This window comes from Amphiura filiformis, chromosome 5 (assembly GCF_039555335.1).
Source record: "Amphiura filiformis chromosome 5, Afil_fr2py, whole genome shotgun sequence".
NCBI classification, from domain to species: domain Eukaryota; kingdom Metazoa; phylum Echinodermata; class Ophiuroidea; order Amphilepidida; family Amphiuridae; genus Amphiura; species Amphiura filiformis.
In genome coordinates this window covers 61,812,754-61,837,719 of record NC_092632.1, presented here as the reverse complement: position 1 = coordinate 61,837,719, position 24,966 = coordinate 61,812,754, and the positions used below count along the sequence as shown (strand labels likewise).

Genomic DNA, 24,966 nt, shown 5'->3' with positions numbered 1-24,966 from the left:
GAAAATTTTTGTATCACACATATACTTTGGTAATCTTTAGCCTTCTTGGTTCTCAGCATTGAACCAGTCTAGCATCCCAATCTATATGCTTGTGCTGTCTAAGTCCACCAAGAAGTTTAAAAAAAAATCATAATTTGTGGAAAAATAAAAGCGGCATGAATGTTTTTCTGGTACATGTATGTATACATATTATCACATAAGGAAATAAGTAGAAACTATAAGTTTTAAGGTTATACAAAATCTGTCATGGCTTTGTCAGCTCAAAAAATATATTATCATCTTACACGTAAGAAAACATGCATACCAATCATGTGAAATAAAAAAAAATTAAAAAAAAGTGTAAAATGACCATTTTAGCTTATTTTGTCACCTTCAGTCATCTCCTATTGTTAAATTTGTTTACCGATGCTTGGTAACAAATTTGATTGACAGGCAATAGCTTGTCATCTGTCATGCACAACACAATTATCTCTATAAAACATACTATAAAGATGTCAGCCTCATGCAATTAAACTGATCACCAGTTGCAAGCTCGACCCAAGACGCACTTTTCGACCTAAAAGACACTGCCCTGTTGTAATGTAGCCAGAAAAACCCCGACCGCCCGGTCAATATTTTTTGAGGCCTGTGATTGATTGGGTGGGAGTGGGGCACCCAGGGGAGTCGGTGGGGAACATCCCCACAGATAATTTTCAGGAATACATGGGAACAGCAAAGAGTCCTTAAAACCGGGCCTTAAAATGACTAAAAATGAGATAAAAATTTACAAATTGGGATAAAATTTGTCTTTTTCGGCCTATCTATCCCTCACACTAAAATCCTGGCCAATAACGGGCTGTGCTGGAGTTTGATTGACAGAATCGTTTCGGTAGGCCTATTACATTCATGTTTTATATAGCACGCACGGCCCGACAGGCTTATGCTTTCAAGATGTATTTGTTTGTAGGGCTCTGTTTGGTTAGTTCGTTGGGGTGGGCGTTTCATGTTTATTTTGTTTGTTTTAGCAGAGGAAATGGGGACATCTAAAGGCTGTGCATGCAATAATTATGAGCCCTGGGGAGGGTAAAATTAGGGGGGCAAGAAATTTTTAGCGAGCGAAAGGCGTTGGGAAGCAATTTTGGCCGGCCGAGAGGAGGGGCGAGTGATTTTGGCACACATTCTTGGGACGCCTTTTAAATAAAACACTCTAAAAATGCTTAGGAAAACCGTGCGGAAAAGCTTAAATATGCAAATTTTCCTTCACGCTGCACTTTCGCAACATGTATAAAGACCATTTAAAGTTTGTAAATTGAGATCCCAAAAATTTGGCATGTGCGGGGGGGGGGGGGCAACGATTTTTTGGCGGGCCGAGATATAAGGGGGGGGGGAAGCAATTTTTGGCGGGCGGGGGGGGATTCTGCATGTACATTAGTACCCCCCTCCCCGTGTGGGCCCCCTCCCACATACCGAAGAGGATGAGGGGTCAAAATTTGATGAATTATTGTTTTTATATTGCGCAATATATATATATCAAATTTCCGGATCTGAGAAAATCTCGAATTTTAAAATGAAAATTCCTTAGAACCCTGACTGGATGACTCGGCTAGATAATGGTACTCATTTAACATGCATTGTGGCCAAATCAAAGTTTTATATTATTGAGAACACCTTTTCATGCCAAAAATTGATGAATTTTAGTCCATTATATAATTATCGGACCAGCATGCCACTGATTGCTGTCGGGTAAAAAATAAAAAAACTCATCTCTTTTTCCTCAATGAATATTACCCTAGTAATAAGTATGCAATGTGTATTAATGAACGATGACGTTTGAGATGATGCTGCATGGACTGATGCCGTATAGGCCTATGTATACCATGTATATTCTAAGATCAAGTCATGTTTAAGTCTAAATGGAAGCAAACTTAGGTCAAAGGTTTGATGTGGACCTTTTAGCTGTGGGGTGGGGGAGGTTGGGTGGGGGTGAGTGAGTGTGTGTATGTATTTCCCTTGGGATATAGGCCTACTATTCAAGTCCCAATTTGTAGCGACACTCTGTATGTTTAACATACCGAATTTTACAAATTACTCTTATATATCATACAATGTATTCTTCATGCATTAGTACCCCATGTGGGCCCCTCCCACATCCCGACCGGGGGAACAATTTGATGAATCATTGTTTTTATATTATGCATTATAAGCCTATACTATCAATTTCAGTCATGTAGGCCATGTTTAATATTATATTAGATCAAAAAAACTTTGAAGAATGTCTCTCATGTACAAAAGTATAGGAAACTGAACATTTAAAACCACCTTGAAGGAATCATTTTTTTTTCTTCAAAAAAGTCTAAAACACTCAGGTTTTTATGTCAAAAATGGTCTCTTTTGGGGTGCTAAATCTGCTAAAATGTTTGTCGTCTTGAAATTTTAACTAAAAGCACACTGAACGTGAAGGCCCAGGGTGGGGTGCCGGTTGCTGGGGTTGGGTGGGGAGGCAGTGGATACCAAGCACAATGTTTAATTATTGCCTTATTTTTCTGCTTCAACATCAGCCATATTGGTCATGTAATAAAACCAAAAACTTTTTTTTTTAAGAGTGTCTCTTGTGCATAAAAGTATAGGAAACTCGAACCTTTAAAGCATGTTTTCTGGAAGAAGGAAGCACTTGTTATTAAAAGTGTAGAACAAGCCAGGAGCTTTGAAATGTTCTTTTTAATAACCTCTGAAATGTCCTTTCCTGTGGTGCGAAATGTGCAGAAACCATCTGGCTTAGGGCCCTTGAGCGGGCCCCCGAACCCCCGGCCGTGCTGGGCGAGAGTTACACTCGCTTCGCCGCTCACGATTTGCAAGTTCAGAATTTTTGGGGTCAGTCTGTGCATCTCTGAATTTTGTAACAATCCAAAAAGTTGAGGGGTCTCATTTTTTTCAACACCCCCTTAATTGTTGGGCTGGGATTGACAAGCCAGTATAATAAGCGCCCGAGTATTTTGGTCCATTTTTAATATCATTAAAACTTTTGCTCCCTTTGTGCGACTTTGTTCCAGCAAAATCATTTTGATAGTAGGTCATCAAGACACAGGTTTTGCAATTTGAGGCCCTGCACTGGTAGCCTACCCCCCCGTTTTCGAGGCTCACATCCCCCTCAGCCCCGGGCCTCAGACACCCTCCCGATGGTCGCGCTATTCCTGAATCCGCCACTGCCCTCTCGGCCTACTAAAAATTTCATGTTTTTTTTGCCATGCGGGGGTATTTTTGCAATGCACAAAGGCCATTAAATTTTTCTCCATATTGAGGCCTATTTCACAACCCATTAGGTATATAGGCCTATTAGGCCTAGTTTTCATGTTTTTTTTTTCTCGTGCATTCCTTTTATGTAGGCCTATTTAGGGGGCTGTGAAGTTTTCTTTGGAAGGGGGGTCTCAAATTTACTAAAAGTCAGCGCCAATAAAATTGCGCCCCCCCTTCCCGGCCACCACCGATACATATTACCCTTAACAGGCTAAAATTGTATTGAAATCGGTCCTTTTAAATGAAATAAACACACTATCTGTAGTCATCTTGTGACTCAGATTCTCTACATTTGGTCATTAAAAATTTTATGACCCCCTATTTTTCCAAAAATTTACTAACCCCCCTCAGATATTTGGACCCCCCCCAAGAAAATGCCAGCCCTTAACATTTTTTTTTTTTAAAGATTGGTTTTAGGCCTATTTTTAATTTTTTTTAATTTTTTTTTTTTACGGTATACTATTTAGCCCTATTAGATTTCATATTGTAGGCCCTATGGATTAATTATATATTTTCTGAGAGAAAGAGAGAGAGAGAGAGAAATAGAGGGGAAAGCAAGAGGGACTGAAGGAGAGTGCGGGAGAGGAAGAAAATGGCAAAGAAAATTGGACACAGTTGTTTGACATAGCGGGTCAAATTGAAATAAGGCCGAAGTTGCCACAGGGCCGCCCTCACAGGAACAACGTGAGTGACCTTGTGACCTCTCTTCGGAAATCAACACACGCTGAACTGAATGTGAATTCAAATCAAGTGTCCCGAGGATAAATATTTAGAAATGTTGGCATCTTTGGACAAAATTGGAAAGAAGTAAGTTAGTATTTAGAATGTAACGCTATTCATTAATCGTCATGTCCATTTTGACATCAATAGAATGAAAGATATTGATAAAAGAGCGATTTTGTCGTCATGTATTTAATGGATTGGCCGTAACGCGATAATTGAAAACCTTCACAAAATGACAGGGGAGTGTGCCTAAACGCCCGGATATTTCATTTTTGGTGAATCCTGGTAACACTAGCATACCACATATGTTATGGTAAGGTATCATAGAAATAATGTAGCTAAGAATTCTGGCGATAATATCATACACAAAAACGAGATTATTGTTGCAAAAAATGACAACAAGTGGTACCAGATTCCATGCAAATTTTGTCATTGCTTAAGCTTATAAAATTAAATCAACGCAACCTTTATACAGGCTGAATAGCGACATTATTTTGTTGAACTGTTTATTATCTGTAGCCAAATTAAAAGCAAAATCGGGGTCATGCATCACTAACTTATGGCCTCTGTCACAAAAATCTTCATGCTCATGTGACGTGAACAAAATTGAAACACTGACAAAGTACATTTGTGTATGAGCTAGATTAATAAATAATAATTAATAATAATGCTTAGAATGTTAGCTTCGAGATGACCTATGATTTTTAGGTCTCACGATGTTTATTTTCTGGAGAAAAAATTGGTTTAGGTGGCTACGTACAGCCCAGATTAGGATGAGAACCATAGAAATTTAGCGTAACCTTAATGTGTATACTTTGAAAATGGTTTTATTACACTCAAGAAAACAAAAGGTTTCACCTTTTACAAAAAAAACCCCTTTTTATTCAAAAAGTTGATAACATTTGTACAGTCGGCACGTTTGCACAGTTGGTCAGGTTAAAGGAAACAAACCATTATTTTTGTTAGGCCCAATTTGCAAATTGGGTGAAATTGGGGATACCCCACCCAAACCAATTTTTCTTTACTTTTATGTTGGTGTATGAGGAAATGAAACTGAAATTATCTTCAGTCTTGATGTATCCAGCCAAGCTGCTAAACCATGCAACACAATTAGGGATAGCAATTAGTATGTATATGCAACTATACAGTACATGTCAAGGCATTTTTCATGTCAATATTTTCATCATGGCTTCTACACTAATGCAGCATACTACTAATAATATGATTCTCTTTTCTTGGGTGCTGTATTCCTTCTGGTTTTTGCTAACTGATCAACAATCAACGCAGGCAAAATCGTGTTATTCACAAGGAAATATTTTATGTAAAACTTGGAATCGTACTAATATTGATTGCAGCGACAGAGAACTAGTCTGTATTCCACCACTACAGCATGTTGCTTTAATAAAAGCACTTGATCTAAGTTCTAATCAACTCAGTTTAGTATCTCATGATGCATTTCATGGGTTTCAAAAGTTACAACATTTGGCGATTTCTGCAAACAGCCTATCATTCTTGGATGATGGTACGTTTACCAGCCTTCGTGAATTATTAAATTTGGATTTGAGCTTCAATTTGATTTCAAATATACAAGCCTATTCATTCAATACTCTTCACAAGTTGCAGCATTTGAAGCTTTCTTACAACCATATTTTAGCACTGCATGATGGTACATTTGCTGGACTTGATCAACTATTAACTTTGAACTTGGCTAACAACAGGATCTATTTTATAAGCGACAATGCCTTGAGTACACTAAGCAGACTTAGCCAGTTGGATTTATATGGAAACTTTTTGGATCCATTACCAGGTTTCCCATTTAAAAATCTTGTCTCGTTGCAGACGCTTCAACTAAGTTGGCAAAATGAGTCGTGTTTTATCATGACATCGCTTGCAGGGTTGGAAAACTTGTCATCTTTGACTATATCATTTCATGATCAGATCAATAACAGTAAAACAGGCATGCCTCTAGTTAACCTTGTATCTTTACATGACCTGTCAGTATTTAATATATATGATTGTGATATCATTAAGAACCTTTGCATTGGGTTAGACAATCTACACTCTCTTCACATCTCAGTTCAGAATTCCTGTCCCCAACTCAAATTTTGCTCATTGTATGAAGAAAATTCTAACCATGTGAATGCAAATCATAAATGTACGAAAGTGGTTCCTTTGACACATCTTTCTTTTTTGAGTGCTATGAGTCTTCCAGCTCTTGACGGACTTCATAACCTCACTAGTCTCCTGCTTTCTCTTAATGTTGACATAAACACAGCTACAGAGACTTTAAATGCCCTAGATTCACCACTTCAAAATCTAAATCTTACACTACCATACAAAGTCTGTATTTTGAATTCTACAACGTTTGCATCATTGGGTAATTGGAAAGCATCACTACGGACACTGGAATTATCAATTAATGAGCTTCTTTTTGAGGGTGCACCTTTTGAATGGTTTACAGGTTTAGAAGCTTTAGAAGTCACAATTTTTGAACCTCTCCTTAACAAATTACCTGTGAATGCCTTTGAAGGGTTGATAGCTCTAAATACACTAACCCTGTTGTATGTTTTAAATACTGATCTGCCTTCGTCTGGTGCTATCAATGTATTTGGTAGCTACAACTCTTTATCTAAGTTGGATCTACACGGCAACCAATTAAGTGGCAATTTTGACTCTTTCTGGGACCAGCTATGTAACATTCAATCACTTGAATACATTGACTTGTCCCGCAATGAATTTGTCAGCACATCTACAATGCACTGGTCATGCTCTCCACAGAATTTGAAAGTACTAAACATAGGGTACCAAAGAGATATGGATTTCAATGCAGATATATGTCAGGTCGCAACACAGTTGAAATCATTTGATGTTAGTTTTTCAACAGTGTACATATCATCTCTAACCAATACAACATGTCTCCATCTAGACACCCTAATTTTTTCACATTGCTCCTTACTCGTTAGCCATGGAGAAATCCGCTTACCGGTTTTACAAGATCTGCACCTAAATTCGCAATTTTTCGAATCCGAAATTCTTACTCAACTTAATGCCTTCAAAGCACCTAAATTGCAACGCCTTCATTTGAACAACAATGGGATTACAGATATTGATTATACTCTATTAAAATCATTTACTAAGATAATATATCTAGATTTAAGCTACAACAGACTGACGTCAGTAAGTGATTTTAAGTACTTCAGCAATATAAGAACATTAAGTCTTCAATATAACGAAATCAAGATAGTCCCCAAAGCATTTCTATCTGCATCTTTGAACACAGTGGATTTGCGCAATAATAAATTCCAATGTGACTGCCATATAGAGGCACTTAGGAACTGGATTCTTACAGATAAGGTTGTTATTTTTCCAGTTGGGTTCAGAGATCATCTCTGTTTTTCACCAGATTCAGAAAGAGATTTCAGCATTACAGACGTAAATTTAGATTGTCAATCACACATTTGGAAATATGTTGCAGTCAGCATTGTTTGTGCCATGGTGATACTAATAGCAGTCGTTTTGACGGTACGTTATTGGTGGCATATTAAATACAGATTGTTTCTGCTCTTCAACAGAAGACGACCTCAACAGTACCATCTAATCGAACATGATGATGACATTATTGATGACGATGAAAATGGTATCCCTCGGTATGATGCCTATGTCCCCTACCATATAGATGATGAGGACTGGGTAGATGGTGAACTCCTAGCTAATATTGAGGAAGGTGAGGAACCTTTCAGACTCTGCTTACGTAGACGAGACATACGAGCTGGGAGACCAATTTTTAATGAACTATCTCTTCACATACAGAGAAGCCGTAAAATTCTTGTGATTCTTTCGCCGAGATTTGTTGAAGACAACTGGTGTTATTTTGAATTAAATATGGCGCATCATCGAGTCCTTGAAGAGGGGCGCAATGTGATGATTCTAATCATTCTAGAAGAGATTCCAGACAACAAAATGACACTGCTGTTGAGGCAATTATACTGTAGAGTGCAGTGTATAAAATGGCCAGGCGAAGGATATGGACAGTATTTGTTTTGGAGACGTCTTCGAGAGGAACTTAAAAGGCCTGTGCCTCTAGACCGCCGTTTTAATATCTAATTTTCTGTATCATGACTGAAATGAATTATTGTTGTACGTATTTGTGGTGAGATCACTGCGGCAATCTCTTTACACTCACAGTAGGCCTACTTTTCATTCACAGTATCGCAGAAAATATTTGCTGTTTATATACTCGGGAATCTACAGAGACGACAGTGTACATTGACATTTAATTTACGGTATATAAATTACTTCATTCCGATATTTAAATTGTGCGATAAAGCCATCGCAGGCAGCAATGTGCTTGTATTAAAAGAAATAATTGTTAGCTTATGTTATAGTATTAGAATTATGCAAATTTGAAAATTGCAACAGATATTTTAATTTCCTTATTTGAAAAGCAAGATTGTCAGTTTTCCAATTGTTGGGGCTACCTTAATGTAGCTTCATAATAGTTTTATTAATTCAATACTGACAAATTACTTGCATCAACATGCTTGTCTGTTGTGTTCAGCATGAACAATCTGTTCGTGACCTCAGATGACCTTGAAATTGCCTTCAATATGTGCGATACATATTATATTAGGAAAAAAACACCATCACAATATCCCCCTTAATGGTTAAAGCCAGTTTTTTTGCATATTTAAAATTTTATACACTATCCTCAATTTTAAGCTATTCCCAAATTTTAAATATTGTTGGGTCACTGAGAGTTCCTGTAATGAATGGGCGTTTCCAATAAGTTCAAAACAGTACAAAAAGGCAGATATTTTAATACCAAAGAAGTTTCAATTATTTCGCCGATATATTAGATACCTAAATACCTAGCCAATTAAAACAAAATCTTCATTCTTTCTGCAAATATGGTTTGCTTTCAATCATCCTTACCTTGACTTCAGAACAGGCTTGTAACCTTAAAGTCTGCAAGAAAAGAGAATAAATATAAGTTACTGAAAATGTGTAATTGCAAAAATGTCACAGAAAAAGAAGTTATGTTTGAACTATTTTACCCAGTGTTATCTACTGAAGATAGCATGACATAATATCATATTCAAACAGTGCTATCTACTGAAGATAGCACATATAAATAAATAAATATATTTATTTATTTATTCATTTAACAATTTTTCCGGGAATTACCATTGTAAAAATGACCTGTTATAAATGGCCCCGTTTCAAAAATTTCACGCCCTGGGGGCGTTTATTAGAGGATATACGGTATGTTGTTATTTAGAGGTAAAATAAGAAACTTATATTGTTGATAAAAACTCACCTTGCTATTCCACACTGACACCACGCCCTTCTGTGACACCACCAAGTAGCAGTCGATACCAGGGTTATATGTGATGGAAAACACTACATCTCGTCTCTTCTTGTCACCTACAAAATAATGATTATTGTCAACATTATTTAAAACAAACATTACTTCCAACCAGAACTGGCTGAGGATTTTAGGCGCTAAAAGCAACACATTTTGATGTATAGTACCATTTTTTCTGCCCTTTATTCTTTGCTAATCCGTTTTGCCGCCCCCTTCGTTTTTGCCGCCCCTTCTTCTTCCGTCGCCCCTTCGTTTTGGCCGCCCCCTGCTTTGACCCCGGGGGCAGGCGCCCCAAAGCCCCCCAAAATATGTGCATGCCAACCCATTCACTCGGGAACATTGTCCCCTTCGTCCCCTTTGCACAAGCGCGCGCATAGCAACCAGCTCGAGAAAGGGGAACTGCACATGCGCACACTGGTTTTACAAGGCTATTTCCCCTTTGTGACGTCAGTCCGACCAAGAGAATCAGGGATATCATACTTACAATGTATATAGCCGAATCGATGCCTTGCATAATTCGGACATGTATACAAAAAAATTATATATTAAGAAATTTGCCATCATAAAGATCATCAAAAATATTCTAAAAAAAGTTTTTTTAAATAAAATAAAAAACAATAACAAACAAAAACATTATTAACAAACAACAACAAAAAATAACATGTTTTACTCTACTCCATTTGGGACATTTCTAAATATACACACGCCACTTTATATAAATAAGAATGCCCATAAAAGGATAGCAAGAAGCTGCAAATCCATGTCATATCTTCTATATTTTCTTGGAATTTATTTTGGCTTATTATTATGTCATAGTGTAGAGACAATCTTTCAATAAGTATATGGTCTCATTTTTGTTCTTCCAAATCCATGTTCCATCCACCCACCTACCACCAATGTGGTATTTACTTGAAGCATTTTCTGTATTGATCAAATCAATTAAGCAAGCATTTTCCTTCTTTCTTGAACAAATCAATTAAGCCATTTAGTCATGACCAGTATGTTCCATGATCAATATTCATTCCTACAAAAACATGCAAAATCTTAACAATTGCTTTAAATTTCTCTAAATCTCACATTATTGGCCACAATGTGACCAAATATCAGAACCATGATTGAATTTAGTTCTCTTAACCATTATTGGCAACATTTATCCAGAAAATGCCCAAATGGTGGCCTGGTATTAAACAGCAGCGTAGCCAGCTTTTAGTGTGAGGATCGAGGCAAAGCCAAATTTTTGTCCCCATTTGTCAATTTTTCATCCCACTTTTAGTCATTTTAATGACATGTTACTCTTTGCCATCCCCATTTTATTCCTGAAAAAGGGGGTGGTGTAATTTCCCCCATCTACACCATTGCCTGGTAACCTTGATTATAAGCAGAATGCACACATGTCAGTACCATTCACCTGTGCTCATTGATCAATATCCAATATTGATTACACAACACATTATTACAATTGAACAAGCAAAACATCTCTTGTACTGTCATAGTATCTTCACACCAAGAGATGCATCTTCAAGCACATTTGTTTATTTTATTGAATTTGTGTGCATCTGGTTTTGTTAGGGTATTTAGGAATTCAATTGGACAGAAAATTAAATTGTGAAGGATTTAATTCTGCTTTTGTATGAATGTGATAATTGAATCAATCTGAAGTTTTAAATAATTGATTGTAAAAATATCACTTTCTAAGACTGAGATCACATAGAAGTATACTGAATGAGCGTATATCATTCACATAGGAGTATACTATGTGAACTCAGTCTGATCGAATGAGCGTATATCGTATAGCGAATACCGTATACAGTATACTTCTATGTGATCGCAGCCTAAATGATCACTTGTGATGCAAATGTGAACAATGATTACAGAATGTTTGTCAAATTGAAGAATCAAGGATGTTGTCATGATGTTCATGCATTCAATGAAGATTCATTACACCCTGAGGAGTTCAACAGACCAATAGAATTTACTGTACATGTACTCAATAAGTTTTAAACAAAAGCCAAAATATGGGTAAACTATAATCAATAACTAGTTTTTATGACATATTGGGAAGATGGTGAGTGACACAGAGAGACACAGACAGGGAGAACTTGACAGAGAAAGGAGAGAGAGAGAGTAAGAGAGAACTAGATGGACCGCGGTTCTCGGATTTCGCGGTTTTCGACGCAAAGCGTCGACCGTGATGCCTCCACTAAAGGGAGTGATGTGGCACGTACTCACAAGTTGATACAAAGCTGGGTGACCCCGGATGACCCCAAAATGACCTTCCAAATATTTGGCTCTAAATGTTGACTGTACCCACCAAGTTTCATGTACGTGATGACAGTTTTACTAATTTGACCTCAGATGACCCTGGGTGACCCCAAAATGACCTCCCAAAAATGTGGCTTTAAATGTGACTGTACTCACCAAGTTTCACGCCCATATGATAGTTCAAACTAATTTGACCTCAGATGACCCCTGGTGACCCCAAAATGACCTTCCAAAAATTTGGCTCTAAATGTTGACTGTACTCACTAAGTTTCATGCCCATATGATAGTTTTATTTAATTTGACCTCAAATAACCCCTGGTGACCCCAAAATGACCTCCCAAAAATTTGGCTTTAAATGTTGACTGTACCCACCAAGTTTCATGCCCATAAGATAGTTTTTACTAATTTGACCTCAGATGACCCCTGGTGACCCAAAATAGACCTTCCAAAAATTTGGCTCTAAATGTTGACTGTACCCACCAAGTTTCATTCCCATACGACAGTTTTTACTAACTTGACCTCAGATGACCCCTGGGTGACCCCAAATGACCTTCCAAAAATTTGGCTCTAAATTTTGACTATACATACCAAGTTTCATGGCCATATGACAGTTTTTGCTAATTTGACCTCAAATGACCCCTGCATGACCTCAGGTGACCTTGACCCACTAACCAATACAAACTTGTTCTGCCTGGGGTCAAGATGCACCCACCCACCAAGTTTGAGGAACATGCACCCCTAGTCTCTGAGAAAAGAGGTAAATAAGGAAAATGAGCCCCCTGACCTCAAATGACCTTTTACCTCAGTATATGACCTTGAACCTCACCCAAAAAAAAGTAGCCAGAGTTTTTGACCATGACCCACCTATCCTGAAAATCTGAAGTCAATCCGCCCATCCATGCCCGAGATATGGCATCCGGACGGAAGCACGGAAGGACGGACATTGCAAAAACAGTATGCCTCGCGGTGGAGGCATAAAAGAGAGATTCCAACCCATCCCCCAAACCTTACTATAATATAACTATACAAACCCACCCAAGCCCAACTAACCTTTAACCCAAAACCCTTGCCCATACTCCTAAAATGGAATTAGAGGAGAAATTTTTGCAGCGCCTTGGCACTGAAAAGTTTTGGCAACACACTGATTGATACAGAGAGACACAAACAGACAGAGTCAACTTTAGAGAAAGAGAGAGCAAGAGGCCCGCGTATCCCTACCTGATGCTTCTCCTATGCGAGATTTCTTGGCTACTGTGAATACACTGATATCTTCACTAACAACTTGCTCAGGCTCCTCATCCTCTGTCTGGAAATAGCCAAAGAGCTGTCGAAAAAAAAAAAAAAGGAATTGGTGATTAACCTCAAATAACAAGGGTCTGTGGTGCATTTCTAAAAATATTGTTTTGCTAAATATTTAACAAATAATGGAATGGTATAGGGAACAAAGCGAAAGACTGATATATAGCCCTATAAACACTAAAAGGAATCCGTTTTGTTATACAGGTGAAACTTCCCTTCCACCTGTAACAAAAACCGTTGTAGGTCAAATTTAAATAATGCCATTTTCAGAATTCACAAGAAACTTAAATTATAACATTTTTAACAACCACAAACAATTACAAATAAAATGTAACTGTATGAGTATGTTGTGCTATGTTTTGAATAAAGAGAGTTGTTGTCTGTTGCCTAGGAAACTGCAATGACCCCACCTCCCCAATGATTACAATGCATGTGATGAGTATAAATTGCCACACAGGTCTAGGTAGTCTACATGGTGGGTGCTTGAGGTACGTTTTTACAGACTGATATCCCTCCTTTCTTTGTCGTCTCTTTTTTTCCCAAGCTCCTGTCAAAGCAGGCTCAGCTCTCAGCTACAATGTACTCATAGCAATTATGTTTTAAATCATCTGATGCAGTTTTGCAACCATAATATCCTCATACACTTCAGTGGCGTGCGCAGCACATTGAAAGTGGGGGGAGCCAGGTTGTTCAGTTCCCCCGAATGTAGTCTGATTAGGAGCAAATTTGGATGTTTTTAATGTTTTTCCCCCGAATCCCCCGAATGACCAACAAGAGTGAGGGGGGCATGGCCCCCTGCCCCCCCCCCCCCTTTGTGCACACCACTGATACACTTTTATAACTAGTTTTGCTAAATGTATTAGCCTTTTCGAGATATGGTGGACACAATAGGATGGCGCTGCATTAAGTGGGTAAAGGCTTTTGAATTTGCCAGGTTTTACCCAGATTGAATACTGCCCTCATATTGTGTGGACCATACTTCGAAAAGGCTAATTGTCAGGGCATGGCATTTCTAATATGCAGTAGAGTAGATTCAGAGTTCTGAGTAGATTCATGAAGAAGCCAATAAATAGCGGCAACATCAGAATGAAGGGACAAAGTGAAAAGGGTGGGTCAAAATCTGAAACATTTGCATTTTTGGCTAAAAAAAAGTAAGATTTCTCTGTTGCTGGGGGGGGGGAGGAACTGGGGAAGCACTTGCCCCTCAATCGCACTACATGTACTATGGAAGTTTTGAATGCACACACATACACTGAAATAACTGAAGCTAAAAATTAGCACACAGGGAGTTTGCATTGCAAGCAACCCTTATGGCCTTATCTTTTCTTTGCAATCAATCAATCATTCAATCAATCAATTTCAATCAATCAATCATGATCTATCCATCAATCTTTATATATCAGGAACTTTATATAAAAAAGATTCATTTTTTAGATGATACACCATCTTTCATCAGCGACAGAGTGACTGTATCAAGTCACAATCTTTTTGACCTTTGACCTGATAACAGACTCGTAGACTCCTGACAGTTTGAACCGGGCCCTATCTTTGTTGAGAGATGGTTGGTTCAGATTCTGAACTCAGATTCAGATGAAGAAGGCTATAGGACCATAATCAAGTCTTTTATTTTGCTTTATTATATATATTTATATTACTAAAATATTACAACAAATATTTTCTTACCTCACTCCAGTCAACCTTAGCATCAGGATTGGTGGTTATTTTACGGAATACTGCTTTTAAATCCTGACTTCTTATGTCTGTACCAAATAGATTACGAATGTCATCACAGAATGCATCAAAACGCAAGTTCTCTGCAGAAAAATATAAAGAAAACAGACATTTTGTCAGGTTATTTCATAACATTTGACAAAACTGATATTCATTGATAAATGTTTTTTCAAAAGTCAGATTTTTATATGAATGGAATGTACTTTAGTAAACTAAACATACCCTGCAAAAATCAAGACTAGGTGTTGTAGTTGCGCTAAAATTTGAATAAAACGATGGAGTACATCGTTTTATGGTCAAACACATACACAATGATCATAGATTCATAATACTCTACATTATACAAAGTGTGCTACTGTGCATGATGGTTATAACACATCAAAAGGACTGACCTCAGTCATGATTGACAGAGTGACATGCATTGGCCACATACGTAATAGTATTCAAGCGATTTTCATTGTTTTGCCTCATCTTTTCAGGTCACAATTAAAAGGGGTTATATCTGACATGAAAACTAACACGGGGGGGGGGGTGTCACTCCCATTGTGGTCTGTACACCATCCGTGATAATCAACTTTTGAAAAGCCCCCTAAACAAGGATTTAACCTTTGGCTAAAACGATACCCTAAACAGGTAACACATGCCTGTTTTCACACCCTAAACAAGGATTTTATTCCTAGCATCAAATTTCATACCCTAAATTTCATTTCCGCATATTAGCAATTGCAATTTTGCTACCCTTTTTTTCCAATTTTTCATGTTTTTGACACCCTAAACACACAGGCCACAATGGGAGTGACCCCCCTCCTGGAAACTAACATTGGAAAAGAAATACAATCTATTTCTTATGAAAATATTATAATATGGCTTTAAGTACCTTAAATGAGACAAGCCCTACCTCTTGTTACCTGGTGCTAAATTGAATCACCAGCATGTTTGTGTATGACGGGGTATGTGTGGGGGGGGGGGGTGGGGTGTTTATATTTCCATGCATGGTCATTTAATAATGACAAAAAGGCCATCCCAGAGGAAATGTCTGCAAATGCACCTCTTAGAAACTTAAAGCAATGAAATCTAAGAAATTAATGCTAACTTCCCAGGCTAACTTACCGATTGTTTGCATACCTATTTTTAGTGGCCATACAATTAATCTACATATTGTACTTTTCTTTAAAGGATCAGCTTCATAATATTTGAGTTTGATTTATCCCCATTTATTTGCCTATTGTTTCTCCCCCAGGGTCTCGATATACATGTACATGGATACCATGGAATGGAGTGTTTGAAGTCATGGCTGATATTGACTAAACCTTGGAAACCCATTATTTAAAGTTGTACAATGTACAGCTGATGATACTATTTCCTAAAAATAGCTCCTATTTTTGACACAACGATGGGTATAACTAGAGATTACCTAACGTTTCATGTGTTATGGGGTTACTAAAGTCTTGCAACATATTAAATCCCACACCCTGTGTGCCACCCCTACATGGGTTGGGCCGGGTAACACACAGAAGTTGTAGTAGTCATTTTACAAAATTCAAACAAATGTGTGGTCAATTTGTTTAAGGGCTCACCGTTTGAGCATTTGACAGTATTTTTGGGGGGACATGAGCAGGGTCTTAGCTAGAAATTGAGGGTTGCCCGTCATTTGAATAAAATTGCCTGTCCTAATTGACCTTTAAAACATTTGCCAGACCTTTCTAGCCCATTGGGGGTTCAAAGAGTTCAAATATGTGCTGATATGTCCTTGTTCTACAAATTGGGTCTACTAAAAAGGGCAATTAGCTTCTCAAAACATACAATTTATGTATACATGTAGCAATTTTGCCCGTCCCAGGAGCAAACTGGCCGTCTAAAATGATGGCCAGATGGGTGGCTAGCTAAGACCCTGGACATGAGAGCACATATATGATATGTATCGAATTGCATCCTGAATAAGAAGAATGTCCTTCTGATATCAAATATTTTTGTTTTTTGGAAATCCGTGATACTGTAAAGCTATTTAATTTCGCTAGTACTTAATTTCGCTAATTGCCAATGACCACCATTTTTGTGGGTATTTAATTTCGCTAATCCAGCAATTTATGTGTACAATTCAATGTAAAACTGTTCAATTTATGGGTATTTAATTTCGCAATTAAGGCTTCTAGCGAATTAGCGAAATTAAATCCCTAAGCTAAATTAAGTGGTTTTACAGTATATAATACAAATTTTATGACAAATTATTAAAATTTGATATTTTTGAAATTTTTTATATAACAGTCCTCGAAGTAAATTGTATAAATCTAATGATGTACTTAAGGGGGTACTACACCCCTGCCCAATTTTGTGCCTATTTTTGCATTTTTCTCAAAAATTATAGAGCATTGGTGACAAGTAAGATATGTATATTATAGGGGCAAGGACTACAACTATTGCACTGAAAATTTTATTTCAGCACAGACAACAGTTGTGCAGTTACAGTCAAAAATTAGGGAAAACCAATATTTGATCAATAAATCTACTTGCCTTGAATTGCTGACTTGTAGACCTTGCCCCTATAATATACATATCTTTATACTTGTCACCAATGCGCTATAATTTTTAAGAAAAATGCAAAAATAGGCTCAAAATTGGCCAGGGGTGTAGTACCCCCTTAAAGTGTATGTAGCTGGGAGGAAAAGCCGACGATCAATTGAAAATTTTGACCTTTCAAATTGAAGATATACATTTTTTTCCCAAAGAGACCTAACATTTTTGGTGTTTTGGGGAAAAAATCCATATGGCTTGATAAATAAAATCCATTTGGCTTTAAATTGGCAAAATAAATGAGACCTATAACATATTGATAATGGTGTGCACTATTTGCGTAATGTGTATCTGGCACGCGCTGATGTGAATTTAAGCAAGCGTAAGTTGGGACTTTAGGCCATATTATAAAATTAATGTTTTGGTTCTTGTCCACTCCCACCTCAATTTTTTTTAGATTTTTCAATTTTTTTACACTTTGGATTTTATACTTTATGAAAACTTTTATACATGTATATAAATAAGTTACTTAGAGAACATGGATCACTTCCAAGACTTTTTGTGGTACCGTACTCTAGGGGGTTTATTCCTCAGAATCTCACATTAAAAAAGGGGGCCTCCTCCTTTCCTCAAGCACTATTGGAAAAGACCAAAAACTACTAACAATGTTAATTTTACCTCATCCCCCATCAAAACTGAGATTTTGGTATCAGAAGAAAGTGCATATTTTTCACATTGCCAAGATTAAATGGTGTGAACAAAAATGTAAGTGTACAAAATGTATATTACTTATCCTATTGAATCCATGGAGCCATATAACACACATTCGATGGGTGTATTTATACTATCCTACATTGTATGGGGCATTGTTACACGTTTCTGCTTCTCAATCATATCAAAACCGCTGCACAGCAATGCAACTCAAAATTTGGAAACATTGTTGTTTTAAAGGGGGTATATAACCCTATTGGTTTTGGATATGGATTGTTTTTAAAATAATATAATATCAAATATCGTCCCCTTTATGCAGCTTTGTGAAAAAACTAGAGCATTTTCAGCGTAAATGGGAATAAATAGCAAAATTTGCAATCCAATATCTTGGTATGCGTGAACTGCATTCTGGGCAGGCAAGCAATAGCATGTGTCGTAATTCCCGTTCATCATGTGCTGTGCGTGCGTGGTTGCACTGACAACCAGGCTCCGTGCACGTTCCGATAGTGACATTTTCATATACCACTCCCCATAAACCAGTGTTTTTATGTTCGTCTTAATATCGTTCATGATAGATTTTTGTGTATAAATTATGGCATAATGGCACTAGCCAATATTGAAAGCAAAACAGAAATGTCCTGTACGACAATGCTGCCACCCTGAGTATTGAACCGGGTACCTCTTGCATAAGTTGCATAAAAGCATAAACGCGCTGAACCAACTGCGCCAATCAGCCCGCTACCACCATCTTGGATTTTTTAGAACTTTATAGTATCTGAAGTCTCTTCAGCAGTTAGTGTGGTTCGCTCTTTTCACACAATGTGAATGACGCGAAACCAAACTAGCTATTGAGGAGACTATAATTATCTATGATAAGCCTGTCCAGAATTCAAGAAATTGGTAGCCACCAAGGAAGCTATTTTTGTGTGAATTCTCCGATTTCTCTGGAAATACATCGACTTGGGGGGTCAAATTTCAGGATAGTAATGAGAAAAATATGATCTATTTTGTGATACCAATGACAAAAATCGGGGGGATGATGTTGTCGATCGGGTTACGGACCTAAGATAGAAATATCTTAGGGTTCTTATCCAGGGTTGAATATTAGGGGGGTTGAAGTGGGCTGGCCCCTGGCTGGCGGGGGGGTTAGGGGCAGGTTGTCATGTTTAGAAAACCCATAAAATCGTAAAAATTGAACAATACCCCTGAATTTGACCAAATTCTGTTTCTTTCCTGTTTTTTTCTCTTTCTGATTTTTGTTTTGCTCTCCTTCTTTAGGGGGGAAATTGCCCCCCCCCCCACCTGTTGTGCTACCCCCAAGACAGAACATGAAAAATTGGACCACGCATCTTACAAAACTACATCCATCAGATCCACAAAATACACAATGTTACATGATAGGACCATAACTAGAGCTAATTGCGCATACACATATACGCGACCTTAGCAATAGCTAATTAACTAGGCCTATATCTAATTAGCCCAGCTATATAGCATGAATGCATGTAAGCAGTAGTATATTATGCTGATTTTACTGAGAGGTCTTTTTTGTAATGCACTATAACTTTGGAATTTGGCTAGAGACCAAGGTTAATTTGTTTATAGCTCACCTATAGCATATGCAAGTTCAAAAGGTCCAGCATATATTATGTATAATTCCTTGGAATATACATGTATGAACAGATGTTTGTAGTATTATAATTATAATAATAAATTATATTACATAATTATTTTCCATAATATTACAGTATGTGAAATCATTTTGATAAGGCCAAGTAAAATAAAAAAACATGTTTCAAAAAGGAGGAAGAGGGGGCTTTTTATTTTTTATCGTAAAATTGTTGCAAATACCCATAATTAGAACTGTTTTAGCGCACACAATAATGCCCGAAAAAAGGAGGAGGCCTCTTTTTATATCTTGTTCAACGAGATAGGCCTCTTCTAATTATCACAAAACCTTCCAAAAGTGTTTCTTGTATATTAGCAAGGCTATAGAAAGCATCTTTACTCCCTAGACATATTTTTTTTCAAAGTTAACTGAATTTCAAAAATAAAATTATAAACTGAAGAAACCTCAAAAAAGGAAGCGGGAGAAGACGCGAAACATGATTATTTTTTATTCGGCCTAACCAAAAATTATTCAAGATTCATGTAAATATTTCTGTGCAACTTTGGTCATGCGCTATTATAGTGCGACTTCCTAAGGTATTTTGCTTCATACTGGAGGGCGCACCACCAAATCACTCCACGATTTATGTACCAGTGAAATTCGGTTAAAATAGTCCACCGCTTATTTGAGCTTGTTGCGGCTTTATTTTCAAAACGTATAGTCAAAATTTGCCCATTTTCAGCTCATTTGCTTCCGACAAGTGTCTACATGACAAAATATGAGAAAAAGTCCCAATGTTTTATTTCAGAGATGGAGTTTTGGCGCGAATTTGGACAATGTCCGGTTTCAAAATTGAGTGATTTTTAGGGTTAAATTAGCACGCTTTTTCTTTGCGCCAAATAGCAAAAAAAGTAGATGGTCACCAATATTTTCTGTTAAAAGATAATATTCTACATGTGATAAGCTTTAATTTGATACCAAACTTTTTATCTATATTACGCTTTTGCAGTGACAAAACGCCATCCAAACGTGCGTATTTCCCTGTGTAATCCAATGGCGCAATCATTGGTGGTGCGCTCTCTGGAAGTAATACCTACATGAACTTTGACCCCAATGACCTTTGACCCAATGACCTTTGACTCCAATGGATGTATGCAAGTAATGTCATGCTATATTATAATTTGTGGAATGACTTAGAATTTTTAGTAACAGAACAGAAAATCACATCAGCCATAATGACCTTCGTATGACCTTTGACCTCAAGGCTAATGCATGTGTCAAGTGACGTCATCTTGCTGTGTAATTCGTGTAAGGAGTAGCAGTTTTAGTAAAAATAATAGGAAATAACATTTTCGGCCATAATGACCTTTCCATGACCTTTGACCTTGAGTTGGTCATGTGACATTTGTGCCACCAGCTATTGTACCTGATGACCAAGTAACATTGTTGTAGGGGAGATTGGGGTTAGTTGGAACACTGGGTAAGTTGAAACATTGTATTTTTTTCTGACACAAAAAATTAATTTGGTAAAATACTGGCACCTAGTAATAGGTATTAGTAAGGGTCATCCACCAAATTAGCAACAGCACTGATGCCCCACCAGTGTTGGCTTGGGAAAGGAATATCTGTTTTTGACTTGCTGACTAATTTTATACCCCTCAGAAAAGATGCGTTATCTCCATGTTGTTTGAAGATTCAGGGGATTATTTTTTGAGTATCATAAGCACTAGTAGTAAGTCCCAGAATAATGTTAAATAAAAGTTTTATTGTATTTCTTATTTTGTGTAATGAACTTTGAAATGTAAAAATAGGCATCGGGGTTAGTTGAAACTTTTGAGGTGGGGTTAGTTGAAACGTGAAAATCGCATAGAAAAATATGGTTAAAAATTTGACTTTAAAAAAATTTGTAACATGTTTACCATTTCTTCAATATTGCTTTAATATGGTTAAAAAGCAATAATACAAGCAAAACGTGCACACAGAAAGTACATTTTATAATATTTTAGGCTTCTCATATTTTTGTCCATGGTGACACTCGTCCACCTTGTGTCCAAAGTATTGACCAGCGCTCCCACATATTTATTTATTCATTTTTCACACTGATTGTATGTTAAAGGGTGCCTTCAAGGGAAGTATAACCCTAACAACACAATAATAATTATTTTGAAATTTTTACAAGCCATGTTTCAAGTCAACTAACCCCACTCTATGTTTCAACTTACCCCAGGGGTGGGGTTAGTTGAAACACTTTTTTTCAAATTTTCAAATTGGATTATATGAATAATCATAAGCAGGTCCAATAAAATTTAAGGCTGTATTTGTAGCATGTATGTATATGTTTATACTGATATGGTTAGTGTTTCTTGAAAGTAATCGGTTTGCGTTAAAAAGACGATTTTGTGAAAAATGTTTCAACTAACCCCAATCTCCCCTACTATATATATTTGCGACAGCATCAGCATTTTAGGGTATTTGGTCATATACCGGAAGTATCCCCTTAATGACCTTTGACCCCGATTCTGGACATTAACTTTTAGACACTGGGTATAGCTCATGCATGTACCAAAGTGCCATCATCGTGCTGTGTAATTTGTGGAAGGAGTAGCATTTTTAGTGAAATCACGTTTTTGGCCATTGACCGGAAGTGGATGACCTTTGACCTGAAGTTGATCATGTTTCATTTGTCCCCCCACCCAATGGTCCTAATGACCAACTATGGTCAACATAGCTCAAAGCATATGGCTACGGTGGCTCATTATAAGATTGACAGAAAGAAAGAAAGAAAGAAAGAAACAACTAGATCTGGTTACAGATCTGGACCTAGCCGGAGCCGGAAATGCCAGTCTTAAAGTTTATGGACATCTCACACCATTAATGGTGCATCACAGTAGCATGTAGGGGCTTTATCCGTCTTCCATAGGCTGAGATACAGCTACTTTTCCATAATTTTAAACATTTTTTTGCAAATTTGACGTTTTGACCTCCTTAATGACCTTTGACCCCAATATAAAAAAAACCTCATTTACACCGAGAAAATGCATTGTTACAGTTTAAATTAAAAAATCTACTATGTTTAGTTATGGAGATAAAAATTCTTGAAGTTATTTAGCTTAAAACCGAAAATGACGTCTAAATGACCTTTGACCAAAAAAATAAAAATACTGTGCATACATCGGGTAACACTAATGCATATATGAAGTTTATGTCACTCTGGTCTGGTTACGCTTTGAGATAAAAAAAAAAAAAATGAACATATTTGATGATTTTGGGTTTTGACCGGGCGACCCCTTAATGACCTTTGACCCCAAAACTGTAGACACCCCAAAGACCCTGGTTAGTAGCAATGCATGTGTGCTAATGACAGCACTCTGCTATGTAGTTTGTAAAAACAGTGATTTTTGGAATATTTTAGCTCTCAGACCGAAATGACCCCTTAATGACCTTTGACCCAAAATCTGTGAATAAATTATAGACACCGACCAAAAGTCAAGTCACATGACCTAAGCATGTCACCATCACATGTTATTTGTGGAAGAAGAAGCATTTTAGAGTAAAAATCACATTTTTGCCATTGTCAGCAGGTCAAAGGTCAAATGGAGTTCAATGTCATGTCACATATGGGGACATGGTCAGTGGTGTTCGTGACCAAGTATGGTCAAAAACTGTCAAAGCATAACAGAGCTAGGGCGAAACGTGGCAAGTCACGCACGTGTTGCCAGAAAGAAGAAAGATCCGATAGCATCACAAGACCTAGCCGGTGTCCCGGCTAGGTAAAGAAAGAACTTGACAGAAACAGACCTTAGCAATTTTGCAAATTGCTAAGGAATCATTTTAATAACACGTTTTCATAGCAGGCTCATAGCAACTACACATAGCATACACATATAACCTACCATTGATCGCCTGTCGTCTCTCCTCAGCAGTTTGCTCGCTATCTTGGTATGTCAAGTCCGCTATCAACGACTCGAATTGTACGAGTTTAGTACTGAAAGTTTGCGATGTGTATGGCCGTGGTAAACCTCCACTATATTCCTCATCAACAGACCCCATCACTGGCACAATCAAACCATGATGTTATTTCACTAGAAAGTATATGGATTCCGATTGACAAGCCGGTATATTTCATGATCAAACTTCGCGATCATCAACAGATACTTCACGACTCACGAGTGTTGTTACTGTTGTAGTGTAAATCATGTTGTTTGACAGGCGAATGAATGGACCACTGCACTGAGAATAGACTGTGAACAACAAAGTTGTGGTTGAGATCTCTAAACGGCGTTTCTAGAACCCAAAATTATAATCGAAATAATTTTCAAGAAAATAGTTAAAACCCATTAATATGAATTCTAATTCCTTGTAATACTCTGGATTTTAAATATTACTAATCTTTTTAGTAACTTTACAGAAGTAATGTCACCTTTTACAGATGTACAAACAATAATATTGGTAACTATTTCCCTAAACAAAAAATCAATGGGGCGGTACAAATAATTGGATGCCCAGTGGGGAACAGGTGGATTCATTTGGGACTCGACTGTCTGCTATTTTCTTTTAACTTTAATAAAAAGATGAAGTACAATAACGTGACAATAATAATAATAAATTATTAGTAATGTCATAACTTTCTGTCTACTGGACCAATTTTACCGGTGGTAAGATACTGCTGGATAGGCCTACACTGCAACTGCTGGGCAGTGCTGGAGCCGCTAGTATAGTGGTGCCGCCTGGTGCATGGTGGTAGTTAATTGATTACCATCACCATAGCAACAGGGACCAGCAAATTCTGCAGGGCAGTAGCTATCAAACTCGGCAAATTAATCAGTACTGTAAACCATTTTACAACTGACATTTCAGTGCTTGTGTCTTTGAATTTCACGGCAATTATCCATAATTTATTGACTCTATTTGACTGGAAGTAAAAGAAACTGTTCTCAAAAGGAAAACAAATCAAACATGTCAATTGGTAGAAGGTCATGCATTGATTTGTTATCCATTCTATGGTGATGAGGAAATCAATTCAGAAAATCACTACTTTATTTTTTAACATCATTGAACCCATACGAAAAGATATCACTAGGTGGCGGCGCGGCACCGAGTTTTTATCGTGGGTGGGGTGGGGGGGGGACTGAAATCTGGGTTGGTTCTGGGAAAATTGGCCTAAAATGTTGCATATTTTGTTCTACGGGGTAGGAATGATTGTGAATGGTAAAGGGAGCCTATATAGAAAAGAACGAAGTTCTAGCAATGACACAAGGCATTTTACTTCGAACTATAGTAATATTTTCAAGGAAACGAAGGGATAACATGCACTGAGTAGGCAAGGACAATAATATACTCAAAAAGGAAATTTTCAGAGCCACCGATGCTTTAGCAGCATATTAAGCCTATTTTGGCAGCCTTTCCTACATTTTTGGAGCAAACATACCATAAAAACAGATTTCACACCATTAAAAAGCTAAATTTAATGCAAACGGTTGTT

The 24,966-nt window shown here is 37.3% G+C and overlaps 1 protein-coding gene across 1 annotated transcript in view; it reads right to left on the bottom strand.

Moving 5' to 3' along the window:
• LOC140153503 (WD repeat-containing protein 64-like) overlaps positions 1-23,680 on the bottom strand; it is a 62,106-nt gene extending 38,426 nt beyond the window's left edge. The window contains exons 1-5 of the mRNA XM_072176271.1: positions 23,378-23,680; positions 14,606-14,736; positions 12,842-12,947; positions 9,314-9,420; positions 8,929-8,961 (exon numbers count right to left, since the gene is read on the bottom strand). Coding sequence (XP_072032372.1) covers positions 8,929-8,961; positions 9,314-9,420; positions 12,842-12,947; positions 14,606-14,736; positions 23,378-23,534 — 534 coding nt within the window. The 5' untranslated portion in view covers positions 23,535-23,680. The remainder of the gene's footprint in view (positions 1-8,928; positions 8,962-9,313; positions 9,421-12,841; positions 12,948-14,605; positions 14,737-23,377) is intronic.
• Between the last annotated feature and the right edge of the window lie 1,286 nt (positions 23,681-24,966).